Raw genomic sequence first — 13,890 nt, 5'->3', positions numbered from 1 at the left:
TATATATATATATATATATATACATACACACACAAACTTATATATGCAAATGGGTTTTATATAAATGGGTGTTGATTAAACACATGACTACTTATCCTATAACTGTTCAGTAAGAGACAAAAGATACAAAAAAAGATGAAACATAAAAGTAATAATGATAATAATAATAATATTTTTTTATAAAAAATTGAGAAGAAGAGAACTATGAGTAAATTTCTTTTGTTTATCTTTTAATAACTGTCATTGTTCATCTGTAATTCAACTTAAATGAAATTAAACCAACGATCATGAAAAAGAAGAGAAGTGTATACTGAAAAACACAATAGGGGGTGCAAGTAAAATATGTTTGTTCTACAGAGACAAGACATCCATACTGTCTGTGTGGGAAGAGATTTGTTTTTTCTTTTCTTTTTTGTTTTTTTTTTACAGGTAGAAGGTGATGAAGCTACAGTGCAAAAAGTAGATGTAGTTACCTACTAGTGTTCATTTAAATTACATTTCAGTAGAAGCTGTGTATGTTCCAGCTGGTTTTTTAGTAATTTTTTTCTCTCTTTTCACATTTTTTTGTTGTTTTATAGATTTGCACGGTGCAAAGATCTTAACGCAGTCTGAGGTGCCACAAATGAAATGATAAAAACTGTATATGAGTAAAATAATGATCAGACATTGCACAGATTCTGGCATACACACAGTTTTGAATGTTTTGATAGATCTAAATAAAACTGAAGTATTGTTACACCATCTCAACTTCTAGTTCCCCTAGCTGCAGCAAAGCAACAGAACTGATGATGTGTAATGGGTTTTTAGAAGTCTTTAGAAGGCTTATTTACAACTGGTTTCAGTTTAAAGCTTTATTGTTCAATATTTTTATTAGTATAAATTTACTTGTTTTTCCAAACATATCCAGAATTTATACACCTTTCTACAATGGTTGTAGAAAAACAAATGAAATGATCCACATACAAAATGCTAAAAAGCATTACACATTATTTGTCAATATTCCACAAACTGGCCAAAGACACAACACATCATATTGCGTCATACAAGTCCTGTGGAATTTTCATTCAAGCTATATTTGTTGTTGGTCATGAAATGTGTTCTGTTATTTCCTGTGATTCTGAACAGATGGCATGGCAGTTGTATGGGTCTATGTTTGGCCTGTGTGCAGGAGAACAGGGGGTAATTTGCAACTATTTTCCCTGCCGGAACAAATAAGAAATCTGTCAAGCCAGCCAGGCAATCACTATAGACTCCTATAACAACTGCCATAAATGTCTGAATCGTATTCACAGTAGATGTGCCTGCCTTTTGGACAAATTTTATCACAGCTGTTTGCTTCTCAAAAGTGGCCATTGTCTTCTGATCTATTTACAAATTTGACAAAATGTTTGTAGAACTGTCCAGGATTTAACATGGTGCAGTTACTACAAAATCAACATTTCTATAATTTCATATTTTTCTAAACAACCATCTTTGAAGACAGATAAATCTAAGATACTTGGAAGAAACGTTAAAGCAGAAATATTTTTAAGTGTTACATACATTCACACTTGTACACAAAAACATACACAACACACATCTATACATCTAGTTATATGATACATACACACACAAATTTAGTCTTGTGAAATTTGTATGTTCGTTAAGGTTTAAATATGCATGTTAAGTAAAAGATAAATAACAAAGAATCTCCTGAACATAATACAATGCACCTTAAATTCAATGGAGCATACTGGTTCTTGATAGTTTCAGAACTAATAACACTGGACTGAAAATCATTTACTAATAACAACAAATTATAGAGTTGAGATTAATCTAAAGCTGCACAACAGAGTACATTTTACCATCCGCAGATCAAATGTATTCTCAGCTCCTTGCATGACCCAAAGAAGGAGGAAATGTTTGATGAAAGATGTGATAGAAACACTAACCTGATGCTGTGGTGTAGATGAACCGTATTTGATAACATGAATCAAATATTTAGAAGGCTTCTCCCTCTTCTAGCAGCATAAGATAGTTGCAGTCAATTTTCTAGGTGTAGCCAGAAAATATACTTTTAAATTGGCAGCTAGTATATTAATGTTAACGGTATATAGAAAGAGACAAATACAAAACGAATGTATACTCTTATTCAAACTCTGTACTATGCCCAGGTTTATTCTCATTTTGATCTGTGGGGCTGGGCTACAATTCCTACAATTTTGTATCATAGTCAGAGAAACCCAGGATTCATTTATGAGATTTCATATTTAAGACTAATTCCCCCACATTTATTCTGTTGTTTATCAGAAATGCCAGGTTGCATAGTGGCCAGAGTTTTGGATTGTCATGAATGATGATCCAAGTCTCCCTTGTGCTGCTGATCAATTGGTTGGGTGGTTGGTTTACTTTTCAGTTCTATTCTTAAAACTAATTATGTGACAGCAAAAGACTTAACAACATTTTTTTTTGTATGTTTTGAATAATAATGAATTCAATATCAATAAACTTCATGAGATTCTGATACAAGAGGACTCTCAACATCTATAAATGACAAACACATGTAAGATACTTGTTAAACAGTACTAACCAAGGAAGAAGGAAGACAAGGTAATTTTGTCACTTTGCTGTCAATCAGCTTTGTGCATACAGCATTCCAGACCATAATGATTGTTATGCATATACATATCTACATAAAATCCTTAAAAATTTGAAATGCAAACTGAAGTTTTAAAAAATAATATCTGAAATTGATTTTATGACCAGATGTTGTTTACTTGACATTTTATCAGTCACCTGAACACCTATAATGGCCATTACAGCTCTCTTTTAAGTGTTCACAAGTTTAGAATATGCCACATTGTACATTTTCTTCATCAGTTTACTTTCAAGTCACAATACAGCTTTGTTTCTTTTGTTTTTATATTTTTGTCCCCCACAAACTGAGTAGCAAAACTTACAAAACTCTTACATAACATTGAGCAAAGCAAATTATTCCAAATAGAATACAAAAATTAAGTATGAAAAATAAATTCTTTAATTTAAAGTGTAAAATTCTAGAATCTACTGTTTGCTTGTTATAAGTTGTTACTTGACACATTCATGGTATTCAGTAAATAAATGTTTAGAGAATAAGGTAAGGGCTTTAAAAATGTCCTTCCATTTTTTTTTCTTTCTCTAAATATTTTTACTTTACAGTCATGTAAAATGTATGTCAAGTTACAAGTTATACAATATCAATAACATCGCTAATTTTTCTTAATTTTGAAGCAGATAATTATTGTGCCTGTTTACTATGGCAATATATATATACACAGACACTATCTATCATAATTAAAAAAATCAACAATAATAATAAAACAACAACATCAATACTAATACTAATAATAGTAACAATAATAATAATAATGATAATAATAATAATAATCATTATAATAAAACAATAAGTTTATCTCTAACATTATAACCTAAAATGGTTAATTAAAAAGAATTCATAGCCCATAGGGTTTTTTTTTACAGTTAACTAAAAATGTTATAAGCCAAGTGTCCACTATCACAGTTAAGAGCATATCTAGCACATGGTGACTGATGACCACTTTTCAATAATGGTCAATCAGTGTAGAAATCAGTTAGTGTCATTATAGCTGACCAGCTGCAGGATACCTCATTCTGGTGTTTATGTTTCCATACTAGCTTACAATGATAACAAAACTAGTACAGTACCTTGTATATTAGATCCAACCAAATGCATAGGTATCACCACAGCTGAGGCATTGGATCAAAGAAAATCAATATAGAAAGCAGTGATAGCAAAATTTGTTGAAGAAGACTAGAAATTATCAATAGGACTTTATAACGAAAACAGAGAACCTTTACCTTTTGAAGAAATGTAAGTGCTGTTTTTGCTTCATGGGAATAGAATTTTAGTGTCAAGTAGAGAAAATATTTTGACAAACAACTATTTAATATCTTTTTTCCAAAAAGTAACTTCCACAAGAGTAATTTAATTGCTTTGAGCGAATTCATGATACCTTTTGATATTTGTTTGGGGAAAAGATGGAGGTAAGAAATGGTGTTCAAATGTTTGTTTTGTTTTTTTTCTGTATCTTTATAGCTCTAACGATAGTCTCACCAATCTCTGAGTCATGTGACTTGTTCACCCAGACTTTTCAATTTCAATAGTCTTTCCCATACAAAGCCCTTTTGTGGTGCATTAGTTATTGCTTGCAGCCAGGGAGGGAATGAACTGATACACATACATCATTGAATAATGAGATGTGAACACTTCAGAAAAGTAACATAGCCTATTTTTCCTTTCTTTATATTTGTATGTGCACACTTGGGCATGAGACTTAAAAATTTTCACATAAGGCTCAGACTCACACAAATATAAATATCCATACATGAACTAAAAACGAATTAAAAAAAAAAAAATTATTCCCAGGAAAATTATAAGCAGAAATAATAAATAATTCAATAAAATGTGCATTTTTGTTTTGCATGAAATAAAAAGTTAACATTTTCAGAGTGTGGTCCTGCCCTAGTTTGGCAGTAGTGGCAAGGTTTAAAACAGAAGTTTGCAAAGCAAAATTAGCTTTTAGCAATGAACTTAAGTCCTTACCTGACTGTAAAATCTGAATGTTGTTGACAACCATAGTCTGTATAAGACCACTGGTTACACAGATTTATGGTATGTTACTTTGGCAGGGAGATATGGAAGTATTAACTTCCCTGCATCTGACTCTCTCTCTCTCTCACTGTATCTTTCTCTCTCTCTCTCTCGCACTCTCTCTCTCTCTACTTCACCAAACCAGCTGGTTCTAGAGAAAAGGCAGTTGCCACTTATATATATGTTTGTCTTACATAATTCCTCTCATTTATATCAAACATATATTATATTCATTAGGACAGCTACTCACATTACATGTATATATAATATGATCACATGTACACATAGCAAACATACATATGCATGTATACATGTGCATAAAAATATATAAACATGTACACGTACATATATAGTGTGAATGAATATATTTATGTATGCATATGTGTGTGTATGTGTGTATATACATATATATAGGTATGTGTTTATATATATATACATACACATGTACACACGCACATATATATATGGCATGAAGGTTCCTTGTTCAAGTGTACATAGAAATCGTTCATTGGTAATGCTGGGATCCTTAATTATTAAGAAAACTCTGAAAATATATTGCCTTTGAAGTCTATATAGAGTGAACCATTGGCTGAGTTGGTAAATTGTTTTCTTTTTATCAGAGTTTTGAATATTTCCCATAAAACACAAGACTTGAAGTGTGAAAATGTTACTTTTAGCTACTATCTAACCCTCTTCTCCAGGTATTAGAATACAGTTACTAATAATTATTGAGTATATTTAGTTACAAATCAAAGCCAAAAAATCAACATAACAATCATTTAAAATATTACATTGGTTAAATATCAAGTTTGGCTGAATATGAAATATAGACTGAATACATTTTTAATTTAAGAACGACATTATATGCTTAACTGAGAAAAACAAGGTTGAGTGACTGCTTATCTTATGTATATAGAAAAAGGTTCTTATTAAACTGTTTGACAGTATAAAATCGCCATTTAGCCCTCCACTCAACTGCAGACAAGGCCTATAATTCTGTGAGCCTTATGTTAGCTACATAGCCAGCAGTGTTGACCACCATTTTTGAAACATGGAATATAGAGTATGTCAGGCTTCTATTCATGTGTTGGAAATCAGTTTGGCATTGTGTGCTAATGAGTGGCTCTTGTGGGCTTGCGATCAGCTGGATGCTGGGATCCATTTGTATAATTCTAGTTTGATACAAAACTTTCATAACACCTTGTGGCATGGTTTCAATGTAATCCATATGCTTTTATTATGGATGATTAGTAATGAAACTCCAGCAAAAAAATTGAACTTCAATTTCACTATAATAGTGCCTGATTTTCAAATATTTAATAACAAATAATGGATATAAAGACACAATTTTAGATTCTAACACAACTGTATCCTTTTTGCTGTGTCTGATTTGGTATATACATTTTGATCACAGTTTCAACTGTGTTTTTTTTCTTTTTATATATATAGCAAAGAGTGATTACATGGAAAAAAAAGTATTCCATAATTACAGAAACACTTTCACTCTACACCATTCCATCAAGTAAAAAATATTACACTAGTTGCAACTTAGTAACAGTCAAAAGACCGTTGATCATTTAGGAATTCATACACACAAAATGGCTACCCAGAATATCCACTTGTTTAGTTTTAGGTGATGAGCCAAGGAGATGTAAATGTCAGATTAACATAACAATTAACATTTATACAAACAGGGACACAGATGACGATGTACTTTTCCTTTAGACGTCATTCAGTTCAGCACCAGTTGGGGGCCATTGTCTGTGTTACAGGTGAAATGAATGATATTCTGCCTCCATTTAATATCCTCATAAAACCAACATTGGGTTAACAACCCTCAGCTTTCAGTATTGCCTTCTCAATTCACACAGTTAAGTAACTTTTCACACGTCTCTTCACTGATCCATTACCAATTAAATAGTTTTCAATTCTTCGTTAGTTATGAGAATCCTTTCTTTCAGTTGAATCTACACCTGTAGCATCAATGGCTTTAAGAAGATGAACAATGATAGTGTTGACAACTTGATCTTAAGCAGTTTTATCACCCAGATTATCAAATTAAGTCTTCACAGAGTGAAACGTTTCTGTAAGTATACAAAAATGGGACATATATGTATGTATGTACATATATTTATATTTGAGATATATATATATATACATACACACACACATGTATGTGTGGGTGTATATATATATACACACACACACACACACATATATAAATCATATATACATATATGCAGATGTATGCTTATGTGTGTATATATATATATATATATACATATACATATATATGTATATATATATATGTATATATATATATATATACATATATATGTATATATACATATATATATAAAGATTATATACATACATGTATATATGTGTGCATGTGTGTACATACAAGTATACATATATACATACACACATTTGAACGTGTGTATGTATGTGTGTATAGATATATATTCATATATACACACATTTATGTCTATGTATTTTTCTGCATAATTGCATATATATATGTAATGCATATATATATATATATATATATATATACATACATGCATTGCATGTATATACACACATATAGATATACAAATGTATGGTATATATGTATATATGGTATATATATATAATATATATATACATATATATTTGTATATATAAGTATTTATATAGATGTATATGTGTGTATGTGTATATATATATATATATATATATATATATATATATATATATCCAATTTTTCAATGCAAAGATTCTTTTCAGTACATTTTTGTAAAGTGAAAGCAGATTTCCCACAAAACTTTCCATCCTTGGTCATGATAACTAAGTACTTGGAGGTACTAGTTTTTCTATCTATCAGTCTACCTAGACTTCTATTATATACGTATGAATTTACATACATATATACACAGACACATGTATATTTGTGTAATGTATTACACATATATACATATCTGTATACTATGTATATTTTTTATTGTTTTTGTTTCGTTTTTTTTTTAATGAAATTAATAACAACTGATTAAAATAAGGATTGATGAGTGGCAGGCAATGTAATATGATTTGCTTGCATATATTTTTCTGGAAAGACCGAAGGCAAACTGAAAGCTAAGTTCTCTTACATACACCTAAATACAAACATACACATTTTAGATACTCCATTCATTTTGTTTGTTTGCTTTAACTTTAAACTCGTTTGCCTTCTCTTTCTCATGATGGGTTTGGGGAGTTGAATAATAACAATATATTTTTAGCATCATTTTTTTTTTTTCCTTCAGAGCATGACTGGGAAAAGTGCAGGCATCATGTACCAAACAGCTATTGGCGAAAGGGAAAGCCTCTTTCCTCATTTTACTTCATTTCTCATTGCTTCCTGGAAACATTCATTTGATAGTGATGATTACTTATTTAAAATGACTTCTTCTTATTGTCACCGGATGGACAAATATGAACTAAGAAACAATAGCATGATCTTGTAGGAATATGACCAACATCTATTGTCCAGGATGAATGCTGTGTCCACTTGTAATAGATTACACAATCCTAAGAACACAAATTTGTGAGTTACTCCTCCAGGTTATGGTCTGGAGATATGTTGGCATGCCACTGTAATGAATCCAGAAACCTCCTAATTGTAAGGAGGAAACTGGAGCAGCCAAGGATATCCCAGGAATCCAGGTAGGAGGGAAGTGAGTAGGGGTTGTTTCTATTTACATAGCGGATTCACGCACATTTTCTTCATTGTCTCCAAGGTATACACCACTTTCACTGCTCTGTAGCCAGGAGGCGCTACGGTGCATGTCCTTAACGGTACAGTTGTGATGCTCGGGCCACGGGGAAGATGAGCTCGTTGTCTGATAGATCCTCAAAATAGGGACCTTGCTTTCATGAAAGACGTAATAGTTTATGACTTGTGCAACTGCATGACTCAAAAACATGCCACAGGCGAGGAACAGAAGCAGATATACACTGTGGAACACCATCTGTCGGCTCGCTAGCTCTGTACTTGTGAGGTTATTTTGGAGGAGCTGGACCGAGACCTCTTGAAGAATTCCTGGAAGATAAATGTTTTCTAATTAGTCATCATTTTCAAATAAAAATAGGTTTAACTTAACATCTCAATAAATAAAAAAGAAATACGAATTATTGTAAGTTTAAATAATATGAAATGGATACAAATTAAGTTTAAAGCATAAAATTAAACAGTAAATGATAGCAAATTATCAATACTTAATCAAAGCAGTATTTAAGTTCATTTATACTAAATATCTTGACTGGAGATTTTCTAATAAGTATATAACAATAAAACTTATTTTTAAGATGAGTTGTTTATAAATATATAATAAAAGAATATGGTGGAAATAATTCAATGTTTAAGAAATAATATTTTTGATATTCTAAGATACTAACCATCATAAAACTGTGGCTGGATGGACATGAAGTTACACGAGGTAATTGTGGTGGTAGGAAGTGATGGTGGCGAGCTACATGAAGTCTGTGATGATGAAGATGATGTGTTTCCCATAATGTTGCAGATATCTTCCAAAACTTTATTTAAAAGCTGCCTCTATAAAAAATAAAATGAAATGAAATTGAGATTATTAAAATATGAACAATTTTCTGATTTATAACTATGTGGTATCATAATTTGCTAATATATACCTTATTTCTCTAAATGTCTTGCACATATCTATAGGGACCTTTACAGCAAATAGTTTATATTTAACTTTAATATATCATTTTTAATATATTTTTTTTTATTAATTTTAATTTAAAAGTAGAAACCAATATGACTGCTTATCTTATGTTTGTTGATTAGAAAAGTAGAAACCAATCATGACCCACCTATCTACTATAGTCCCTATGCATCCCTACTTTTCTAATCCACAAACACCTTTTCTCAAACAAATTTTAAACAAATGAACATTTCAGTAAAGGCTTTTTAAAGACATAGGTCATTTATCTTTTACTTGTTTCTGTTATTGGACTGTGGCTGTACCGCGATGTCACCTAGAAGGGTTTAGTGAAATTGACCCCGATACTTATTTTAAAACCTCGTACTTATTTTATTGGTTCCTTTTTGCCAAACCACTAAGTTAAGGGGGTACATACAAACCAACACTGATTGTCAAGCAGTGAAAGGACACACACACAAAAGGCTTCTTTTAGTTTCTGTCAACCAAATGTATTTACAAAACTTTGGTCTATAGTGGACAATACTTGCCCAGCATGATGCAGTGGGACTGAATGCAAGCTTCTTACATATAAATTAAAAAAGAAGAAGAAATAAGCTGAAGCTTATGGCCAGCATAAAAAAAAACACTTTGAGCTAATGACAGACTCTGCATAGTCAATTTGCTCAAAATAGCAATCTAATTTCCCTCGTACTATCTCACAGTCTTTAAAGAGGAAGGCCACATAGTCCTATATATATGTATGTATATATATATATATATATATACTATGCCTGAAAGAAAAAGACAGGATGGTCAAAGTCGGATTTTGATCATAGGTCTGCTCAGTCAGCACTGTCACATGCTATGTTATGTTATGTTTTGATGTAAGAGGTTAACAAGTCAAAGAAAATATAACAACAGGAGCACTAGTCTTTTGGCTATTTGATTAAGTTATCATGTGGAAATGAAATTCCTAACTCATAAGGAAAGTCACCAACACACACAGGGTTTGCATGGTACATATACACTTGTGTTTCTAGTGCCTCAGTTAACAACATAAGAAACAAACAATGTCCAATAATTAAAAGAAAACAGTACCGGATAATACAAAAATATAAATAAATAAAATAAAACTCAAACGTTACACAGTGTTTCTCTGGGTGTATCTAATGTAGACAGTGTCAAGATTAACAAAATGCTTAAGATTAATCATAGTCTAATTCGTCTGCAGTTAAGAGCTCCAAGTATAGAGGTAAATTAGGATTCCAGTTCCTAGATTTCATGAGAAATATATATGTGTGTGTGTATATATATATATATATGTATGCGTGTGTGTGTGTGTGTACATATATATGTCTGTGTGTGTGTGTGTGTATGTACCTATATATGTCTGTATGTGTGTGTGTGTGTACATATATATGTCTGTATGTGTATATATAGATAAATATGTGTACACATATATATGTAGGTGTACATATTTATACATATATAAATGTATACATACATATATATATATTATTGTCTATACATATATACACATACACATGCACACATATACAAATATATAAATATATATATATATATATTTATATATGTTGTATAAAGGATCATAGGTAAGGCTAAAACAATGCAAAGTAAATGCAAGGCAAATCCCAAGAAAACAAATCTATGAATTAATGTAGACTTACCTTGCATTCAATATTTCAGGGTTATGACCCCATTTTCAAGAATCTGACGAAATGGGGTCATAACCCCAAAATATTGAATGCAAGGTAAGTCTACAATAATACATATATTTGTTGTCTTGTGATTTGCCTTGCATTTACTTCGCATTGTTCTGGCCTTACACACAATTCTTTATACAATATATTCTGCACAATGCTTCTGGCCCCTGTGCCGGTGGCACGTAAAAGCACCATCCGTCCGTGGCCGTCTGCCAGCTCTGCCTGGCACCTGTGCGGGAGGCACGTAAAAAGCACCCACTACACTCACGGAGTGGTTGGCGTTAGGAAGGGCATCCAGCCATAGAAACACTGCCAGATCAGACTGGGCCTGAAGCAGCCTTCTGGCTTCACAGACCCCAGTTGAACCGTCCAACCCATGCTAGCTTGGAAAGTGGACGTTAAATGATGATGATGATATATATATATATATATGTATGTGTATATATATGTATGTATGTATGTATACATGCCTGTGTGTATACAGATATGTGAGTATAAAACATATATGTATATATATATGTATAAATATCAATAATTCAGTAATTGTTTCTTATCAGGAACAAAATGTTTAATAGGACTGCTATAGAAATGCTCAATTGAATGAGATATTTTTATATGTATAGGAGTGTGAGTATATGCACTTATATGTATATGTTGTATTATGGGTATGCACCCACACCCATGTGGGTATATATGTAGACTGATTTATATTACATAATCTCCGAAGAGGCCTTATGATATTTTTGTAAATGTCTCATTTATATCTATATATTGACCTACCATAAAGGGCAAATATTGGTAAAATGAGACATACTTATCTACATGGCCGAAACAGCTGTAAGATATAATCTATACTTATATTTATATTCTCTTTTATATATATTCTACTTATTATACAATATTACTTTTTTATGTACACTTTTTTTATGTACATTCATTTATGTACACTGATTTGTTCTGCTTTTATATCTAACCCTACAGTCACTTATGTGGTGGTTTAATAAAGTATGTGATTGAGTATTATCTGGTAATTGATATTTGATTTAGATGTATTTCTCCATTTTCTTAGCTTATATATTATATATTTTTATATGCTTTCTATATTTATATATTTTTCTATATATTTTTATATACCTATATATATATATATATATATATATATATATATATATATATATATACTAGCAGTATCGCCTGGCGTTGCTCGGGTTTGTAAGGGAAATAACTATATAAGCATTTTTAGAGCGTTACTTCCCTTATAGATGCCAATTCGGGCTTTCTTAGCCATTTCTGTTTTGGTGTCTTCAAGCTATGAAGTCGTTGTTCTAAAAGAACGCTGGTCTCCTTGACAACGCTTTACGACGTTGATTTCCTTACACTCCCTTCCCCACAGCTTCACGAGGGAGGGAAGAAGGGGGAGAAGCAAACAGGTGCAGGTGTGACCATGGACGCCAACTCCGCCGCCATCGACACACGAAAAAATATGCATTAAAATGGAATAAAAAATGATTTTAAATTATTTTTAAAATCGTAGACTCATCGTAGACGCGCGCTAATACTCAAACGGGCTCGATATGAATCACGACTATAAGATACCCGAATTTGGTTAAACTGCACCGCAAAATGTGGGAGTAGTTAGGAATCTAAATCGAAGGGGACAGACACTCACACAACTACAGTTTTATATATATATATATATATATATATATATATATATATTACTTTATACTATATTTTTACGTCTTACCTTCTAGGTGTTGTAATGGGTTTTTTTTTAAAATATATTTTTCTTAATCACTAAAGTATTAACTTTTAACTGTGATGAACTGTATTCACATATATTCACACATTTCTTCTCGCACTTTATTATATGCTTGTACAGATGAATTATATTCTATCTTCCGTGATGTCTAAATGTATTTTGTATGATTAAATGTTCGAGTTATGAAATGTTATTGGATGACCTTGCATTTGTTTGTTCTATAACTTTAGTTTGATATATATATATATGTATACACACATGCACATATACATACATACATATATACACAAACACACGTATATATGGTAAATGAAACCTGGAAGATGGAAGATACGGGAATTTTTATTAATCACAACAATTGTTTTGACACACACACACACATATATATATATATATGCACACACACACACACACACATATATATATATATATATATTCATGTATTTTCACACAAAGATATTGCTTGAAAATATAACTGATTATAGTCTATTGCAATTTGAGTGCTAACCAACATCAGTATTACATAATTACATAATAAAAGAGGAAAACATATTCATTATAAAATATTTAATTAGTTTGAGAAAAAGATTATTTAGAAAAATTGGATACCAATGTGGCTCAAAATTGCTGGTGGTTATTATGCTCAACTCTAAAATTAATCATGAAAAAAAAAAAAAGAAAAAGAAAAAACCTATGAAATGGTTAATTATTGGTGGATTGACATAATCATTATTCATTAAAAAAAATGCTTTGCAGAATATATTCTGACGCTTTATTCAAATCGTGCTGAGCTCAACTTTGCATTCCATTGTTTCAGGGTTGATAAAATAATGTACTAGTCAAGTACTGGAGTCAATGTAATTAACTAAACCCTTTACTCCAAATCTGCTGGCCTAGTGCCTAATTTCAAAACAATTATTATTATTATTATCATCATTATCATTCTGTAGCTCAAATTTTATTGTGTGCTTTTGCAGCTCTACCAAGTACAGCACTGTGTACTTTGGGTATCTTTTATCTTTTACTCGCATACATCTTGAAGAATTTTAGGGGTATGGCTGGTTTTTCACTGTC

At 31.3% G+C, this 13,890-nt stretch overlaps 1 protein-coding gene across 7 annotated transcripts in view; it reads right to left on the bottom strand.

The window, feature by feature from the left end:
* Positions 1–7,566: 7,566 nt before the first annotated feature.
* LOC115209230 overlaps positions 7,567–13,890 on the bottom strand; it is a 417,183-nt gene continuing 410,859 nt past the window's right edge. For all 7 annotated transcript variants that reach the window (XM_036501257.1, XM_036501255.1, XM_036501256.1 and 4 more), the window contains 2 exons: positions 9,065–9,221; positions 7,567–8,708 (listed from right to left, as the gene is read on the bottom strand). In XM_036501257.1, coding sequence (XP_036357150.1) covers positions 8,365–8,708; positions 9,065–9,221 — 501 coding nt within the window. In that variant the 3' untranslated portion in view covers positions 7,567–8,364. The remainder of the gene's footprint in view (positions 8,709–9,064; positions 9,222–13,890) is intronic.

Source organism: Octopus sinensis, linkage group LG3 (genome assembly GCF_006345805.1).
Source record: "Octopus sinensis linkage group LG3, ASM634580v1, whole genome shotgun sequence".
NCBI classification, from domain to species: domain Eukaryota; kingdom Metazoa; phylum Mollusca; class Cephalopoda; order Octopoda; family Octopodidae; genus Octopus; species Octopus sinensis.
Note: the sequence above shows the minus strand (reverse complement) of the source record. Positions and strands in the feature narration are given on the sequence as shown.